General features: G+C 45.5%; 1 protein-coding gene across 8 annotated transcripts in view; it reads left to right on the top strand.

The window, feature by feature from the left end:
• The first annotated feature begins 5,639 nt into the window (after nt 1–5,639).
• The window catches only part of Dclk2 (doublecortin like kinase 2), a 129,901-nt gene continuing 115,509 nt past the window's right edge, over nt 5,640–20,031 (top strand). For 7 of the 8 annotated variants that reach the window (XR_001577875.3, XR_001577873.3, XM_015995333.3 and 4 more), the window contains exons 1-2: nt 5,764–6,421; nt 19,302–19,633. Coding sequence is in view for 6 of the 8 variants with exons in the window: in XM_015995333.3 (XP_015850819.1) it covers nt 6,001–6,421; nt 19,302–19,633 (753 nt within the window). In the remaining 2 variants the exon portion in view is untranslated. Of the gene's footprint in view, nt 6,422–19,301; nt 19,634–20,031 lie in introns of all 8 variants that reach the window. The other variant, XM_076574347.1, reaches the window with a different exon arrangement.

The raw sequence follows: 20,031 nt of genomic DNA, 5'->3' as shown, positions 1-20,031 counted from the left end.
TCTCTCTCTCTCTCTCTCTCTCTCTCTCTCTCTCTCTCTCTCTCTCTCCCTCTCTCTCTCTTGTTTTCTTTTTAAGATAGGGTTTCTCCATGTGTGGCCCTGGCCATCCTGGAACTCTCTGTAGACCAGGCTGGCCTCGAGCTCACAGAGATCCACTTGCCTCTGCATCCTGAGTGCTGGGATTAAAGGCGTGCACCTGGCCCGTTTTCTTACTTAGAGACAAAGCCTTACTAAATTGCCCAGGCTGGCTTTGAACTTACTCTATAGCTCAGGCAGACCTTGAATCTGTGACTCTCCTGTCTCAGGTTCATGATTAGGCTGTGCTATTAGGCCTGACTGGGACTGAGCTTTTAAACCATCAAAGACCCTAGGAGTCCATGGACCGCACTAGAGAGAGGAATTCTAGGGAGAATAGTATTACTAAATGAAATTATGTTACAGAGAAATGTAATTTTATACTGTTACTGAACTATAGAGGCGAACGTATCAGTGACACTGAGATAACTACAATCAAGCATAGGCTTTCCACTGCTGTGACAAAGTGCCAGAGTCAACAATGGAAGAGAAGGGAAGGGTTATTTTGGCTTTGGTTTTTAGAGGTTCCCATCTGTGGGTGCTTGGCACCATTGTTTTGGCCTGCGTTGAGGCAGAACATCAGGGAGAGAAGGAGCTAGGTGGGAAAAGCTGGTCACCTCCCACTGGCCACAAAGCAAAGAGAGAGAAGGGAAAGGCAAAAGACCCTTTTGAAGGACACATACCCGGTGACCTAGCTTCCTGCCTTTGGGCCCCAGCTCCTGAGGGTTGCATGACCTCATGCCACAGGCTGGTGATGAGGCCTTTAAGATGTGAGACAGCAGTGGACATTTAAGATCTAAACCTTAACAACCTCTTTCATAAATGTTAAGCTATTGTCATATATGTATGTGCATGTGCATATATATATACACACATACGTGTATGTGGAAAATCTTTCATACATGCGCCAAACCATGACCCTTATCTGTTGTTTCAGATAGGCTGATAGGGTTGTGGGAAATGCGAGACTGTTTTTAAATCTAAATGTATCACAGTAAAATGAATGTAGGTTTATTAAAGAATACTGAACAAATCTGAATAATATTGCTGTTTCCATAAGTAAGATAAATGTATTATTTTAACATTTGGATATTTCAAATATGGGAAGGGAGTATAGAACATTTGAGCTGAAATAATCAGCTAATTTGCATTAGAAACCTACTACAAATTTAAAAAGCATTCATTATAAACTCTCAGTTAATGAAGACAGGCCACCTTGTGATTAATAGGCTTTGAAAGCTTGAAATGAACATTTTTTAGAGGTAGCTCAGCGAGGCAATTTAGTCTCTGCTGCTTAATATTTCCTTGTCTATAATCTGTTTCTTTAACCCAATCATGGCTACTAATTAATCATCATAAAGTCATTATTCTTTAAGTATTCCCACACCATCTCAGGGTAACAGGTACAGTGACGTGAGCAGTCTGTCACCTTCAGCATTTGCAAAAACATTGAATGAGCTCCTGACAAGAGGAAAACACTAAAATCACAGTTGGTCTTAAAACAAGTTATTCTATTTTGGATTTTAAATAAAGCCCAAACTACAAATGTCACTGGGAATGCGAGGATGTTCGTTTGGAGTGTCCCATGTTATCGGGGAAAGTTTTGAGTCTCCGTCTGTTTTGAATTTTGTTAATAAAATAATTTAAGAATGGACTCAGAAGGAAGCTATATTAGCATTTAAAAAACAAACAAATAAACAAACAAAAACAAACCCCCAGGGCAGGCAAGCCGTAAATTTCAGCAGCTGTCTGGAGAGCTGTCAAGAACAGATGTGGAAAGGGTTGGGGGAGTAGCTTCAGAGAAAAAGAGAGAAAGCCCAGAGTATCCCGGAAAGTATATCCAGGCACTGATGAATATCCAAATAATAATAATAATAATAATAATAATAATAATAATAATAATAATAATAATAATTTTAACATTTTAAAAATAATAAGATTGAAAAAATAAAATTTAAAGAAAGAAAAAGGGAAAGTTAGTCATTCTGTATGATTCAGAAAAGCAGGCGGACTTAGCCCAAGCACCCAGCTGGGGCTCCGTGAAGAGACTGCACAGGGGCAGGGATTCTGGAAGGAAATATAAATTATTTCCTTAACTGAATAATTCATCTCCCCATCTTTTTTATTGTGCCTTAAAGTGAATCATCCTTTTTGAGGTGTGGTGTCTTAGCCAGGACTCTGTTTTGGAGAGTTTGGAATGTTAGATTCCCACCCAGGGCAGAGAAATAGCTCTTCCTTGGTCACCACGGAGCCCTGATCAAGGCTGCAGTGACATTCCCGTCTCTTCATTTAGGAGATGGGTTGAAATTGGGGAGTAGATATAACTCATTTCACCCTAAATTCTAGGGTCCAACTCTGAAGCCGTTCAGAGGGACTATGTCCGATCTGGAGTTTCTGTCCCTGGTGCCTACAGGCAAGGGTGATTCAAGAGCAGTCATGGACCGGTGCTCCCCTCAGCTCCCCTGGCCAGAGAAGCAAGGATGCTCCTGGAGGTCCTGCTTTTGGAGTTCTTGCCCCTAAACTGCCTAGCTGGTTTCCACCTCCTCTTCTCACCGCAAAGCAAATTGCCTGTTGGCCCTGGGAAATGGGAATCTCTAGAAGCAAAAGTGAGTACCGGAGTACTTTTCCGTGGACTTTCACTTTTGACATTGTTAACAACAAATTGTGGAAAATAACAGCCACATTTCTATAAATATTTATGTTACGTGCTGCAAGAAGCAGGTGTGAAAGGACAGCTAGTCCTCCTTGAGGAAGCAACAAACGAGAAAATCGCCTCTCCCAGCCCCGTTCCAATCTGGATACTGGCTATGGGGCAGGGATAGGCAAGTCCTTCTGAACGCTGTATGTCCTTTCCCATTAAAGCTTAATGGGAAAACTGGGATTTACAATCATTAAAGGTTACGAAATTAAAAATTGTGCTTTGTTTCAAAAAACTCAAGGCTACGGTTCCCAGGCCCTTCCACTAAGAAACAGTTACTTCATCACTTCTGCTCTTGGGAAAAGTGCTTGGCACACAGTGAACAGAAATTAAAACATGAGACAGCAGATCTCCAAAGTGCTTGCAGCCTAAAAAGGTCCGTAGGCATCTTTTATGTAATAAGTAATGGGCTAGCTGGAAAACTGCCTTTCAAAGCAGAAGCCTGGGGCCAAAAAGGATGGAGACATGTCAAGGCCTTTGAGAAATAGAGTAACATGAGGTAAAACTGGGAAATAGTCAGGGCAAGTGGTTTTTTTTTTTTTTTTAATATCAAGCCACTTAGTGGAATATTTAATGAAGTTTTATTTAAACAGATTCTACCACATGAACATTTGCATTCTGCTTTGCTGGGCAGTGTGGACTTTGGGAGTCCTAGGCACTAAACAGGGTGCCAAAGACGGCTCTAAATTGCATTGCTAGCCTGGGTGGTCCAAAGGAGAAGTGTGGAGAACCAACAATAGTCCTTTGCTTTCTGCCAAGTTCAGCTTTTCTGCAAGAAGTTTCTAGAAGATTCGTATTGCAGATTGTCAGTGGAATTTTTACACCCACTTGATAGTCTGTGATTATAAATTATTATGTACTAAGAGCAGAAAGGAGTCATTTCTAATGTGAAAGAGGGAGGGAATATTGTGAGATTTAATTTCCTGTAGCTGAGAAATGGAACGTATTTGAAGTATTTCCCCCCAGATTTATATTCAAGTAAATGTTAGGTTAAGGGGAGTGACAAAACAGTATGGAGGAAATTCACACCCAAGAGCGAGATAAGGCCATGCTGGCTTTCAGGTGACCTATCTGCCAGTCTAGGTGAACAACTAGCAGGTCAGGCTGTTTCTGAGAAGAAGGCGAATATCCCAACAAGGGAAATGTCAGTTTTAAACATCTTACTGAGGAAACTCTGCAGTTTCGTGAAACAGGAAAATCTGCTACAGGTCTATACATTTTAAACCATAAGGCAATCCAGATTCATTAGTCCTTGTCTCCTTGAAGGCCACCCGCCCCCAATTTGTTTGCATTAGCATTGGAGTGCAGGAACAATTCCTTTTTCTCTGGAAAGTTTTTACGTTTACTTGTCGTGTTGTATGCCATGGCATGCATGCACACCGCAGAGGACAAGTTGCGAGAACGCATGCTTTCCTTTCATCACGTGGGTTCTGACCATCGTGCCCAGGCGATCGGGCTTGGCAGCAAGAACCCTTACCTACTGAGTCATCTTGGATGCCCATGGAACAATTTTTTTCCTCTCCCTCAGCTCTCAAGTTTGGCCAACTAGGCCTTGATCTGCATGATATTCATTAAATACCTTATGAAAAGTGGTTGGCTTCAACGGTGCTCAAGACTGTGTTTCCACCCATCCCTGTTCCACGCGGTTCCAGGACGTCAGCCCTTTATAAGCAAAGCCTCTTTGTCCTCGGACCTTCAAGGACAGTTTGGAGCTGCTGTCTAGAGGCGCCGAAGAACCAGGTGCTGAATCATTAATTTCATATGTCAGATTAGGGCCAAATGTCTTTGAGCTTCATCGCCAAAGTAAAATAACCAATGCTTCAAAAAAAAATTTTTTTTGTTTTGAAACACGCTTTTATTGTGGGCCAGACACCGCTAAAGATTTTCTGCATGATGGATGTCTGTCAGTTCCCTTCTATGAGAACCTCAGATTGAACGTGCGAGCGTAGGGAAGGGCACAAGGGTTCCATTCTCTGCTTGCACATCCCCAATGATGGGATTAATGTCTGGCAACTGGCAAGCTTTCCACAAATATTTGATTAAATCAACCTTCCCCAAACCAATAACTTCTAGTCATTTATTCATTCAAAGTTACTGGAACTACCGCGTTAGTGAATCTGCAATAAAAAGTGTGGGGGATCCCCGCCCCCCCCCCAAGGATCTTTAAATACAACAATGCATCCGTCGTTTATTAAAAAAACGAACATCGCGTCCAAACCCAGTGCTATGTTTTGTATTTCTGGCCCTAGGTTGGCCTCGGTTCCTCCCCGGGAGGCGGGTTAAGGATGCCTTTGCTGCCCTTGAGTCTCCTTCCTTTGTAGTTTTTTTGGCTTGCGCGCGGTTACGCTGGCCCCCGCGGCTGCGGAGCGCGCAGCGCGGCCACGCCCGGGAGCGCGCAGCTCGGGCAGCCAGGCGGGCGGGGCCGCCTCGGACCGTCGAGCGGCTCCTCGCGCGGCGCCGCCCTCCTCCTCCTGCTCCTCCACCTCCTCCTCCTCCCCTCCTCCCTCCCCGTGTGGTTTGTGGTATCCCTGGAGGGACAGAAGGTGTCCTCCCGGGTCCAGGCCCTGACAGGCAGCTGGGCGGCCGAGAGCGCGGATGCTCGCAGGCGTGCGCGCGTGGGAGGCGGCTGCGCTCTTCCCCCAGGGCCCGAGCGCGGCCTGAGGATCCCCGCTCAGCCTGGGCGCTCAGTGGCCGTGGACTGGGCCTTGGGCGCGCGCGAGGTGGTGGCGGCGGCGGCAGCGCGGGGTGGGGTGGGGGAACCCCGGGACCCCAGGCCGCGCGAGCCAGCCCCGAGGCGCCTCGCCCACGCTCGCTCCTCTTCCCCTCCCCCGCTCCGCTTCCTTCCTCCGTCCAGCCCGGGCCGGACGCGAACCGGGGGCCAGCCTCGGGGACCGTTCAACTTGGCGGCTCCCGGGCCCGCTGCCCGCGCGCTAGTTGTGAGGCGTGGCCGGGCGAAGGAGGCGCTTGGGGGGCGTGGGGCTCCCCAGCTGGCGGCGGCGGCGGCGGCGATCGAGAGGGCGCGCGGGACAATGAGCTGGGCAGCTGCGCGCCGCGGCCGCCCTTAGCTGGCCGAGCGGGCCCACCTGCCGGCATGATGGGCCGAATGGCCGAGCCAGGTGTCCCGCTGCTGTAAGGCCGGAGCGCCCAGATCGCGGCGCGCCCGGGGCGCCGGGGACGTTCCTTGATTAATTCATTGATTTGTGGAGCGCTTCTCCCGAGCAGCCGCGATGGCCAGCACCAGGAGCATTGAGCTGGAGCATTTTGAAGAACGGGACAAAAGGCCGCGGCCGGGGTCGCGGAGAGGGGCTCCCAGCGCCTCCGGGGGCAGCGGCATCTCCGGCCCCAAGGGCAACGGGCTCATCCCCAGCCCGGCGCACAGTGCTCACTGCAGCTTCTACCGCACGCGGACCTTGCAGGCCCTCAGCTCGGAGAAGAAGGCCAAGAAGGCGCGCTTCTACCGGAATGGGGACCGCTACTTCAAAGGCCTGGTCTTCGCCATCTCCAGCGACCGCTTCCGTTCCTTCGATGCGCTCCTCATGGAGCTCACCCGCTCGCTGTCAGACAATGTGAACCTGCCCCAGGGCGTCCGCACAATCTACACCATCGACGGCAGCCGGAAGGTCACCAGCCTGGACGAGCTGCTGGAAGGTAGGAGGGGCGGGCACGGCGCGGCAGGTGCAGTGGCTGCGGCCCGCTGCGCGCTTCCCCCCGCCCAGTGCCGGGCAGCCTGCCGGGCGCTTTCTAGGCAGCCTCGGGGATCGTCTGCCCCTCTGTAGTTGGTGTTGGGCCCGGGGTGCACACATGCTCTCTCCTTCCCAGGAGATTTGCCTTTTTTAAAAGGGAAGAAAAGTCTAACGATTCGAGACAAACACAGACAATGGTACCTCTAATATTAGCCAGCTTATTTTGGCAGGAAGGGCAAACTGTTGGAAAGCATGGCCCTCCAGTGAGGCGCCGGGCAACCCTTGGTGGAGCCCAGGGCAGCACCTGTGCTGTCCCCGTGTTTGGGATCCCGCACACTTTCTGTGCACAGCTGTGGTTCTGACTGAACCTGCTTGGCTTTTCACTTGTGGCAGAAGTCACTTGAAATCAAGAGGGGCGATCCAACATAGCAGGTCTCAACCTTGGCTTCATCTTGGACCATACTGGGGGCTTTTTGAAATATAGGTGCCTGGCCCCACCCCTTAGATATTCTGATTGCTTGGTTTAGGGTATGACTTGGGCATTTAGAGTTTTGAAAGTTCCTCAGATGATTTCAGTGTGTAGCCAAAATGGACAACTAGCCGTGTTTAAAGGATTTTCCACATTTGATCGGCAACGAGGTGAATCTATCCTGCCTTCTCCCAGAAGACAGTAACTAGGGTCGGGGAACCAGCAGCAGAGGCCTATTAGGAATTAGTAATCCTGGCACACCAACCATGCATCACTCAGAAGGACTGCTGGCAATATGTTGGGCCATTCTTGAGTTCCTGCAATACTTACTTGCTTTCAGGAAGGGAGGGGTGGCTGGTAGTTAAGAAGCTGATTTTTAGTTCTGAACAGCACTCAGATCAGGCAGATCCCTCAGTGTGTATGGAGTGTTTACATGGAGTTACCTCTCAGGCATCTTTCTTAGTGCAAATAGGGCATTCCCTGTTGTCATAGCAACAAGAGGAAAGAAGCTGATCCCTGAACTAGGCGGTTTTCTTATTGCAGCAGGGGCTTATGTTCTCAAGTCATTTTCTCCCTTTAGCAGATGAGGAAATGTAAGCACCATGCATGCCCAGGTTACTTATTTCTAATAGCCCTCAGTTTATGCGTTTCGTTTTACAGTTCACCTCTAAAATAATAATAATAATAATAATAATAAGGAGGCCATTCTGAGGAGTCCTCAAAGTGGCTGAGTTTCTCTGTTAGTTTCATCAAATGTTACTCTTGCTCTGGCTCCCTGACAACCCAATAAAAATTAAGTTGTCTTCTTGTGTGTAAGTTATCAGCAGGAGGGGGCTAACTAATACATTGCCTTGGTGAGTTCTGGTTTTAAAGGCTAAAAGAAGAGGGCAGGAAATCTGTAGGTGTGTCAGCTAAATGAAGATAGCTTTGTTGAGAGGACCGCATTACTTTGTTGAGACAAGGTCTCACCATGCAGCTCTGGGTGTCCTGGAACTCGCTATGTAGAAGAGGCTGGCCTTGAACTCATAGAGATCTGCCTGTCTCCAGTTTTCTGAAAACTGTTTCTGAAACCAGATTTCTGTCTGACCGTCGGAGTAGCAGCCCAGGGAGAGACTCAACACTGCCTGTTGAGTAGACACTTGTGACGCACAGGTCCTCAGGTGATGTACCTACTCTACCTCCAGGTGGCTAATAATTTTACTGTCCTTCTCTGAAGTTATTTTGACAAGGTATTGTTAAGTAAAATTAAACTGCTTCAGAAATGACTGTGGTCATCAGAAAGTGAAGAGCATTTTCTGGCTTAATGAAAACACATGTTACTTATTGAATCCTAGGGGATGGGTGGCCTTCTGAGTCACTTCAAGTAGGTGGTTGGGAAATTTCCTTGAAGTCTTTTCACTGGCTGGTAATTTGGAGAATGGGGATTTGGACAAACACTGACTATACATACAGTCCAAACAACTGCACCACATTGTAAATAATGGTACAACAAATGGTTTCTGCGCCTTTGTTGACTTGGTTCAAGCAGTTTTCATAATATAAAATGACTGTAAGAGAGGAAAGTTAAACTTCTTTGGTTATAGTAGAAAGATGTCTAATAGTGGATCTTTCTGTAATAATTGAACCGTGGCACATGCCTGTGATCCCAGAACTCCAGAGGTATAGGCTGCTGCAGAATCATCAAAAATTTAAGGCCAGCCTGGTCTAAATAGTAAGTTCCAATCCAGCCAGGGATACATAGTGAGAACTTGTCTTTAACACTGAGCCATTTTTTTTTTTTTGAGTGTCTGTCATGCAAGCATGGGGACCAGAATTTGGATCCCCAGGACCCACATACATGCTGGTAGATGTGGGGGCTTGCCTGTAATCCTAGCTTTGTGAGACAGTCAGGAGATCCCCAGCTGACTACTGAGACCATGTCAGTAAGCCCTGGGTTTAATCAAGGTGAAGTTAATTAATTTCACCTTAATTAAGGTGAAAGAGTGGCTGAAGGTAAGTCCCAGCCTCAGCCTACCACATGCAAGTCCTCATGTGTGCCTAAACGTATGCAGACATGCATCGACACACAGGAAGTTTCAGGTTTCCGTTACAATCATGTGCTCCAGTGTTCAGATTGGTCCCGCCGAGTCAGGCGGCTCTCTGAAGTTACTCACGTCAGGGAGAGTACAGGGCCGCCTGTGTCTTCAGGCCTCTCCACTTCCCGTGAGTCAGTTGTTAAAAAACGTTTCGTGTCCTTCGCCTCTCCCAGGCCAGCAAACATACTTTAGGAGCGATGAGAACAAGCTAAAATTGACTTCAGTGAAGACTAGAGAGCTTGACTCAAGACACAGTAAGGCTCCATCCTAGCCGCCAGCCCGTTGACCTCAGCGTACAAAGGAAACGGGCATGGCCCAGATTTCTTTTCTCCCGCCCTTGACCTTGAACGTCTCTGGAGGATAGAGCTGACCTGGTGCAGGACAGTGTTCCTCCAGCGCGGTGACTAAGCCAGCCAGTTGATGTATCCAGCTTTCTGGATTCATGTTGCTGAGTGGGCAGGGTGGACAGGGAGTGTGGGAAGATCAGGTTCATCCTGCCAAGCTGGAGTATCTCTAAAGGTCCATCCGGGGTGTCCAGATCAGGGCTTGTAACGTTTTCCCGCTCATCCGTCCCCTTTTGCCCAACACAAGTTGTACCTAACCGGGTTGTAGGGATATAAAATGATATCGCATTTACTGAAAGTAGATCGTGAAGAAATTTATCTTATTTACAATTTGTTTTATTACATTTGTTTCTGTGTACGTGTGTGGGCATGCACGCCACTTTGAGCATGTGGAGGACAGAGGAAAACTTTTAGAAGTCTGTCTCTCTGTCCACCACTCTGCTTTCTCTGGGAACAAATGTAGGTCATCAGGGTTGGCAGCAGACTGAGGCTATCTTGTTATCCCTGAGGAATTTTTTTTACTTTTACCTCTGTGTGTGTGCGTGTGCCTGTGTGGCTTTGTTTACCAGCTGCATGCAAGCACCCATGGAGGCCAGAGGGTTCCTGGAACTGGAATTATAGGTGGTTGGGACCTCACATGGGTAGTCCAATTAGTGCCCTCTTGAGTCTGTTCTCTACAGTAGACTCAGGGCATTCTGAGGGCAGGGGTCTTAGTCAATAAAGGCATTGACTTAGAAATAGTTCTAATACTTCGTCCTAGGACATTTTATACAAATAAATGTTGGTTATTGGTTGGTTGGTTCAAGATATTTGTAAAAATATGTATTTTGAAAAATTGGATTCTGTTTTAGCTAATGTAATATTTCATAGTCAGGGGAAACACAATCTTTGCAAACTTCCCAGTGTGGGAGGAATGACTCTTATATAATAACTTTCTGTGGCTCTCGCCTCCCTCCTTCTCAAGTATGAAAAGCAGATGTGCCATACACAGCTGCAGAATAAGTCCTTTGCAGAAGAAGAATTTTGGATTTTAAAATTTGAGTGAAATATTAGGGGAAGAAAATGAGAATTTTGGAGAGCAGTCGTGAAATTGGAGTATTATACAGTAATACCCTGGGAGTTATAAGACAAGGGCAATATTTCATGAGGTTTTAAGCCACGGACATGGGTATTTTATGGTCCTGTTTTGTGCGATAAAGGGAACTAGATCTCTCTGACAGTGATTGGTAAGCTCCTTCTTCAGGATTCATAGGCAAAGAGGTGTCTGGCTAGGGCCTCCCCCTCATCCCATCTTCCCACTGAGGGTGAGAGAGCTGTTTCTGTTTACCACAGCCATCATTTACTAAACGTTGTAGCTGTAACTATTGAGTGAGACGTTTTGCTTGGTTCATTTCCTCTTACCACTTACAATATCTGGTGAGAGACATGGCTGCTTTATCCTCTGTGCTCAGAGAAGATAAAGAAAAGCTCTCTTGTCTAGTGGTAAGAGGTAGGCATGACACTTGAGCCTTTTAAACATTCCCTGCTCAGGTTCTGGGGATCAGCACATGCTGGGCAGGCAGAGCTCTGCACCTCCTTGGCTTTGAACTTGCATTCCTAAAGCTGCTTTGCTCCACCATCCACTGAGAAGTGGCGGGTGGTGTGAGGGCCAAGCGCTTCTGGGTTGGACTGCTCTCTTCACGAAGGAGGTCCACGTGGGTTTGTCTGCTTCTGCCCTAGGAAGCTGCGGCCAGGAACTGCCTTTGTGATCAGGAGCTGTCCCTCACTAGATAGATGCTCGGCCTCCAGAGCCGTGAGAAATATATTTCCGTCTTTATGAGTCACCTAGTGTGATTGGTAGTTAACATTGATTATCGACTTGACAGGATCTAAAAATCAGCTAGTAAACAAACACCTAGGCACGTCTGTAAGGGAGTCTCTAGATTCTTTGGGAAGACCCACTCTAAATGTAGGTGGCGTTGGGATGCTAGACTGAGTGAAAACTGGAGAAATCCAGCTTAGTACTTGGACTCATTGCCCTCTGCTTCCTGATTGTGGATACAGCTGCCTCATATTCCTACAGACATGGCTTGATGGACTATACCTGCAAAGTATGAGCCCAGATCAAACCCTTCCTTAAGTTGCTTTTATTATGCAGTGGAGAAAATAACTAATACACTTGGGTTATGGATTTTTGACATGGCAGCAGAAATGATTTAAACATGACTATTTCATCTTAAAGCTCCATAATCTTAGGTAACATCTGTAGTGGGAGAGATAAATAATGCCGACCCTTTAACCCCTCGTCTCCTTTAAGAGTCAGTCAGGCTGGGGCTGGAGGGATGGTTCAGTGGTTAAGAGCACTAACTGCTCCAGAGGACCCAGGTCTGGTCCCCAGCACCCATGTTGGGCAGCTCACAACTGCCTGTAACTCCAGCTCCAAGGGATCCAGTGCCTCTGGCTTCCGTGGTCACTGCACTCACATACCCAAGTTCTCTCCCCTATTCCCTCCCCTCCTTCACCTTCTCTCTCTTAAAGTAAATTCCTCAGAGCAAAAAATGTTAGTCAGGCTGGGCATGGTGGTACACATCTGTACCCCCAGTACTCTGGAAGCAGAGGGCAAAGTATCATGGCAAGTTTGGTCAGAAGTTGTTGCCTTTCTAGAAAGAAGGAATGGAAGGACACTGGTTTGGTAAGATCAGTTTACATGCTTTTGCTTAACAGGGTAATGTTTATTAACAGTTCAAGTAAACACACTAAAATAGCCTCATTGTGACCTGTTGTGTTACCTTTTGTTTGTTTGTTACATTTTGATTGCAGGTGATTATAACTTACATCATGTACTTTTGCCTGTATGGTCTTTCATTGGCCAAGTGGCACTAGGCTGTCTGGAAACCCCAAGGATCTACCCGTCTTTGAGGTTATAGGTGTGGGTCTCCATACTTGGCTTTTAAAAAATATATTCTGAGGATCAAACTTGGGTTCTGTCTTAGTTAGGGTTTCTGTTGCTTTGAGGAAACATGTGACCAAAAGCAGCGTGGGCAGGCGAGGGTTTATTTGGCTTACACTTCCATACTGCTGTTCATCATGGAAGGGAAGTCAGGGCAGGAACTCAAACAGGGCAGGAACCTGAGGCAGGAGCTCATGCAGAGGCCATAGAGGAGCGCTGCTTACTGGCTTTGCACATCATGGCTTGCTCAGCCTGCTTTCTTATAGAACCCAGGACCACCAGCTCAGGGATGGCACCACCCTCAATGGGCTGGGCCCTCCCCCATCAATAGCTAATTAAGAAAATGCCCTACAGCTGAGTGCAATGGAGGCTCCGTCTTTTCAGGTAACTCTAGTTTGCGGTCAAGTTGACAGAGGACTAGCCTGCATGCGTCCTAATGCGTGTGCAGCAACCACCTTACTGGCTGAGCTGTCTCCATAGTCTGCTGTTGTAATAGATGTATCAGAATATACATTTAGACCAATTTAGGTTGTTGAGCTCTTCCTTAGAATATCTTCTACAAATTTAAGATTAGTTTTGAAATAATGATAAAATTCTTTCTTACAGTCAGTGATAGTCTCTTCCCTCTTTTTAAAAATAATTTATTTGTGTTTCATGTACATTGATGTTTTGCCTACATGTGTGTTTGTGTGAGGGTTTTGGATCCCCTGGAACTGATTGGAGTTGCAGACAGTTGTGAGCTGCCATGTAGGTGGTAGGAATTGAACCCAGGTCCTCTGGAAGAGCAGCCAGTGCTCTTAACCACTGAGCCATCTCTCCAGCCCCTCTTCCCTTGTTTTCTTGCTCATCATCTTCATCTCTTAATAGTATTTTGCCTCACCTGGAGAATCAAGAGGAAGAAAGGAAATCATAGAAATGTATTACTGGTTGTGTGTGTGTCCATTAAGTGTGAGTGAAAGAATTTGAAAAATAGCCCAGTGGATATCTGTCCTCTTAGTTTAGTGATCAAAGGAAGTAGCTGGAAAGTTCCACACGAATCTTAGAGTAAACTTAAATACTTAGGAGCCCGGCTTCTAGAGATACTCGACACACAGTCTTCAGAATCTTACAGCAAAATTATGTCCAACACCCAGCCCCACCTCCAAGTGCTGAGATTAAAGGCATGTGCCCTGTCTAAGTCACGTTTTCTAACTCTGAACAGACCATGTGGAGATTGGTAAAGCTTTGGCTGTGTCTCCCCCTGCCCCACTCCCTTCTCTTCCGGGTGCCCAGGCTCTCTGACACACACAGCTGCGTCTCAGGCCTGCCCTGCCTATTATCTGCCCTTCAGATGTTTCCCGCTTGCCCCAAACCTTCTCATTGGAAAGTCTGTCTGTCCATCTGTCTTTCTCTTTTGGACAAACGCCTGTTTTCTGAACCTTTCATTACTTGTATTGAATCTCAGTTGTAATTGTTATTACTTGCTTAAACTGAGGACGAAACTTTGCTGTTAGATTCATGCAAGATTAGGGATGAAAGATAGGATAGTTAAAGGACCCCAGAGGCTGGGAACCACTGCTTAGATGAGCCAGTTAAAGGGATGCTCCACTCACGATGCCCCAGTGTGTTTGCAGATATCATCTTTCAGTTCGAAACTCTTCCCATATTATCCTTACACTTGTACAGTTTTTTAATATTTACCTTTTTTTTTTTTTTTTTGACAGGAGTCTCACTATGTAGTTCTGGCTGGCCTGGAACTAAGATTCACCTGCTTCTGCCTCCCAAGTGCTGGGTTTTAGACATATATAATCACTCCTGGCTATATTTGATTTTAATTGACACACAGGAGTTATAGTTATAGGGTATTGTGTGATATCTCAATGCATGTACACAGTGTGCAATGATTAGATCATAAAAGGAATTGGTGTACTTATCACCTCAAACATTTTTGTTTGTTTGTTTGTGCTAGGAACTTTTAAAGTCCTCTCTGCTGTTGACCTTGAAACATTTCACTTAATTGTTGTTAACTGTAGTCATTGTTACGACTGTGTAGAACAGTAGACGTTGTTCCTCATATTCCCCAGATATCACAAAACCTGAGTATGTTTGTGTCCCTTGAAAATAAGGATAAGGGTGGCGGGTGGGTATAGCTCAGTGGTAGAGTGCTACTTTACAAGATTCCAGCACAGTGGTTCCCAACCTGTGGGTCGTGACTCCATGACCCTTTTATAGGGGGCACATATCACATATCTTGCATATCAGACATTTATATCATAATTTATAACAGTAGCAAAATTACAGTTAGGAAGTAGCAATGAAAATAATTGTATGGTTGGGGGTCGTCACGGCATGAGGAACTGTGTTAAAGGGTCGCAGCCTTAGGAAGGTTGGGAACCACTGTTCTAGCATCACCACCAATGACAATAAAACAATCAGTACAAAAATCTAGCATCCGAATTATAGAAGCTCAGTGTTGACTACATTGTAACTTAAAAGATATTTATAAAGACAGGGTACACAAGGTTTCATCCTCCAGTGCTGTCCACGTACAGTGGCCATGAAAGAACTGGCAAACCTCAGGACCTGTGGGCTAGCCATATAAAAGGGCAGGTGCTGTTTGTGCCAGCTAAACTGCTGTTCCCGGCACCGCTTCAGTGCTTAATGCTGAGTTGGTGTGCGGAACTGATGTGATGGCTTCAGAATGCCGTGCACGGAGCCAGCTGTATACTCTGACGAACTTCCGTTCCTAGGAAGTGTCTGTCCTCTGGCCTTAACTTGCTGTGAGTATACCTTTATTATCTTATTTTCCTGACTAACCCCTGGCCAAGTTATATACCTTGTGCCTAAAGAGTTAGAGTTTTGGAGCTGTGTGACTGTGCTTCATTTTGAAGTAGTTATTTAGATGTGTGTTCCACAATGGGGTGATGAGTTCATTTTATCCTGAAAATCAGCACACAGTTAAAATTCCCACTGTGAGCTCTAAGGATGGCTTACACTTGACCAGCTGTGAGGAGCTGAAGGCAGACCATGGATCTGTTAGTTTATCTTACTGTGAGATCCATTTTCAGTCTCATTAGTGGGATTTCTGTTCTCACATTTAGCTCATTTCTTAGGTCTTAAGACAAACTCCCAGATCTCTGTGCAGAAACCCCAGTATATGGACATACCTCTTTCTTCACATCTGTGTCCACAGTAGCGTCTCCACACCTTCCTTGGTGGAAAGCATCATCACCCCGACTGTTGGATGCAGCTTCAGGAGAGGACTCTGCTTGCCTTTCAGATGTGTGCGAGAATGTGGTCACGGAGGCCACCCACGTCACTTTGTGTCTGCAGCAGATGAAGGCGGCAGGGATGCTCGTGAGACCTAACACCCAAGGGTAGAGTGCACACAGCACCCCACTGGAGCAGGGGATTTTGTGTTACCTTGCTGACTCCTATTCTTTTGAGTTCTGGCCAGTGTACAGTTTGGTTAGAAACCCCAAGTAAATTGTGTGACGCGGTAAACTAATACAACAGCCGTACTTTTTCCTACTCTGTATTTTTCTTAAGCAGCTATGTGGGGGTGGGGTGGGGGGCTCATCTTCTGAGGGAGATGTGCACGTTAGACTATAATGCACCCCGTATCTCGCAAACGTTAGACTTCACGAAGAGCAAACATACCTGAGTGTGCTTTTCCTTGGTTACATTCTTTGGGGGGAACTCTTTCCTTAGTTTTGGAAATTAGGGAAACACTGAAATTCCTAAGATTTACTGGTATTAGACCTTAAATGTCTGTCCATGTTTTCTTCTGCATTGCCTTGTTTAACTGTGGTATATGTGTCTGTCAGTGTATCTGTCATTTTCTCTAGGCGGGAAGAGTCTACACTTCAGGTTAATTGGGTTTTGTTTTCCTTACAAAGTTGTCTGCCTGCTCCTACTACAAGAACGAGGCATAATCTCAGGGTCCAGATTTTATGTCACAGACTTCAATGTGAATATGGCTTGAATGTCAGGATTTTTTTTTAAAATAAACTAGTTAGTGCTATTAGACAATTACATTATAACATGTGAGAGACTGCATTGACTAACACAAAAGTAGTCTAAAACTGCTGGTGTATGAAGTCCCCATTTCGTAAGATCACATGTAGTTATCCCACAGCCAGCTTTGTTCTCAGCAGTCAAAAACTTTAAAGCTTTTAGTTCATGAGGGGGAGGAGATACTCACACTCACCCCTTAAACAACCAGCCTAGCACCGAGAGGCCCAGCAAGAGCAGATCTTTAAAAAGTAAAAAGTTAGGTGTTGGAAGAACAGGTCAGCAGTTCTCAACCCTTTGGGGGTTGAACAACTCTCTCACAGGGGTCGTCTAAGACCATTGGAAAACACAGATATTTACTTATAAATCTTAACAGTGGCAAAACTACAGTTGTGATGTAGCAGTGAAAATAACTTTATGGTTGGGGTCACCACAACACCAGGAAGTGTATGACAGGGTCGTAGCATTGGGGAGGTCGGGAACCACCGGTCTGTGTGCTACATTGTAACTAGGGTTTGTTTGCAGAGTGACCAGGGAAGGTAAAACCTTTCTGTGTTTATATCCCATCTGCTAGTGACTGTTTCAGTTGAAGGAAGGTGAGGCTTGTATCTGCTTAAGGACAAAATCACCTATTAAAGAAACTTTCTTACCAGTTAAAGAATGATTGTGAGAAATTAATAGCTTGTAAGCTTAGCGTGCAGAAATGTGTGTGTGCGTGTGCATGTGCGTGTGTGTGTGTGTGTGTGTGTGTGCGCGTGCGCGTGCGTGTGCGTGTGTGTGTGTGTGTGTGTGTGTGTGTGTGTGTATGTGTGTGTGTGTGCGCGCGCGCGTGCCATGGAAGCATGGCTCTATTCTCTGGACATCTTGACTTTGCAAATTTTAGAACTGGTCTGCATATTTCTGGTAAAAACATTGTGAAGGGAAAAGGTGAGAGAGGAAAGGAGTTATAAATACCTGTGACTGCACAAGCAGATGAAGGGGCTTGCTCTGTCTCCTTCTGTTCTTCTGAGCCTGTGTGCTCAGAAGGGGGAAAGCGGGTCTGCAGGCTGGTAGGTCAGCTGTGCAGGGACTGGGTGATCAAGGGAGATGGATGTAGTCAATCTGCTCTCTTTTTTTTATTTTTGTTTTTTCTTCTTATCTTGATAAGGGATTACCACTGACTCACTATCTCCCTGTCTTTTAGGAAACAAATATCTTTTCTTACTAAAGTTATTTTTTATATATTCCCCTATTACACATAGGTTAGGTTTTGGGTTAGAACATTTATCAAATTTTCATCATACATAAAAATGGCAAGACTTTTTTGATATGACTGTGAGTTTTTCTATAAAATTAAATGATACCACCATTATGTTTTTCTTGCTAATACATACATGGGCATTGCATAGCTCTATTAACTTGATTTAACCGTTTTTGAAATTCTGGGCAGTTTTCTTATGGTCACACTGTGAAGATGATTCTGTGGAGATGACAGCTGGGTGGTGATGGTTGGGAGAGATTTCAGGTGCCGCTGTAGAAGCGGTGTTACAGCTTAGGATCAGTCCCTGCTTCTCCTGGGTAGGACCCCAACTCTCCCTCTAAAAAGAAGACATTGCATGTCCTGAGCATTCCTTTTCATACCCCTGATCTCACTCACTTGTGCCTTTGGGAGTCTCGAGGTTTGCTATTAATCAGGACTTGGAGAACACTTTTATAATAGTTAATATTGACATTACAGCTCGTCCTCAGGCTTTCTTTTTCACTGTTTTGGTAAAACATTTATGACTTATCTGATATAGTTACTATATTAAGGGTGAATCTGTTTGTACTAAATATATGAAATAATATATTCTTTATGAATTATATCTCAGAGAAAATCTTAGCATGTAACCTTGCATGTCAAAAAGTCAATACTAAAATTATTGAGTAAGTTATATATTTCTTGGAAAAAATAACAGCTTTTCAGTAGGAATTTTAGAAATTTTGGAATGTAAAAAATTTAGATATTGATAAATGAATAGGCAAGTAGTATAACTTTTGTGCTGTTCTTAATTAAACAAAAGCCTGGTTAAGCTTTGTGAGAAACGACTATCATTTAACTTACTATTTGCTCCCATCTAAGAAGCTGTAGAAAAGGCTGTCCATTTGACATTACAGTTTAAGTTTACATTCCTTCAGGGAAAACAGGGACCGCAGGACGCTTTCACTTTGCGGCGCTCCTGTGATTGGGCGGACGACACTACAACTGAATGTACTTGGGCCAGCTGTGTGTGGCTGCAGTGATGGCTGTGGGAGGAGGACTGAAGTGAGAAGGATTGCCGTTGTTTTTTATGAATATATTTGTGACCCAATTATTTCAGTCAGAATGAACTATTGATTTACGTCTATTTTTGAGACAGGGTCTCGCTGTGTAGCCTGGACTGGCCCGAAGCTCTTTGCATATCCTAGAGGCTCCTTACACTTGGTGGCAGTCTTCCTACCTCAGCCTCTTGCTCCTAGGACTACCACACCCAGTGCGATCCCCCTCCCTTCTCAGTGTGTAGCCCAGGCTGGCCTTGAACTCACAATCTTTTCACTTTAGCCTCCTGAGTAGCTAGGATTACAGGATTGTACCACATCACCACGGCTGGCCAGAATGAGGTTGTATGAAGAATAAATTTGTCAGTTTGCTTTTGGAATTAGGAAGTACTTTGGAATTTAGTTACTTGATCCATTTAATTCTGCAGCTAGTGATACTGAGAATCAAAGTGTGGAGTAAGGACGTATCAAAGGTGACACCTTTGTTTAAAATGAAGCCCAGATCTCACTCTAGTTATTTTCACATTATACCTGTGATTCTCTGAAAACCAACCTAGGTAATGTAGAAGAAAGGGGGGCGGTGGGAGAATGGTAGAGGAAAAGGGAATTATACTGCACCCCCTTCCTGTGACCACAGGGTTAGGAGCTGACTTACAGGTTTCCAGAAGCTGTTGTTTAGACATAATGCATCCAGGCTTACTGTGGCCAATGCTCCGAGATCTGATGTTGTGCTAATAAGATTAATATTTGCTTTTTAGGTGAGAGTTACGTGTGTGCCTCCAATGAACCATTTCGTAAAGTTGATTACACCAAAAACGTTAATCCGAACTGGTCTGTGAACATCAAGGGTGGTACCACCCGAGCCTTGGCCGTGGCCTCTGTGAAAAGTGAGGTGAAAGAAAGCAAGGATTTCATCAAACCCAAGTTAGTGACTGTGATTCGAAGTGGAGTGAAGCCTAGGAAGGCTGTGCGGATCCTTCTGAATAAAAAGACTGCCCATTCCTTTGAGCAGGTCCTCACGGATATCACTGAAGCCATTAAACTAGACTCGGGCGTGGTCAAGAGGCTGTGCACCCTGGATGGAAAGCAGGTAAGGTGCCTCTTCCTGTGGCTCGCCACCTTGCCTTCATCTCGTTTATGTTCTGATTATCTTTGCTGGGGGTTGAAAAGACGGTCTGGAACTTGCTGTACAGGACAGGCTAAGCTTGAACTTGTCCTCCCAAGTGCTAGGATTAGAGGTGTCAGCATGTCCGACTCCTTGTGCTGCTGCGGTTATATCTTCAACAACAGAATGTAGTGGTCTCCTGGAAGTAATCCTAGCAGGTTTCCATGAGGGGTGTGTGTGTGTGAATTAGCCTTTGGCAAGAAGGATGTAAGGGCTTCCAATTTCTCCAGATATCTCAGAATCTGTGATATCTTCAGTTCATAGAAAGAAAGATGTAAAGTTCCAGGGAAAAGTATAAATTGAGGTGGTGTCCTATACTAAAC

This window comes from Peromyscus maniculatus, chromosome 6, assembly GCF_049852395.1.
Source record: "Peromyscus maniculatus bairdii isolate BWxNUB_F1_BW_parent chromosome 6, HU_Pman_BW_mat_3.1, whole genome shotgun sequence".
NCBI classification, from domain to species: Eukaryota; Metazoa; Chordata; class Mammalia; order Rodentia; family Cricetidae; genus Peromyscus; species Peromyscus maniculatus.
This window is presented reverse-complemented; position numbering and strand designations above follow the sequence as displayed.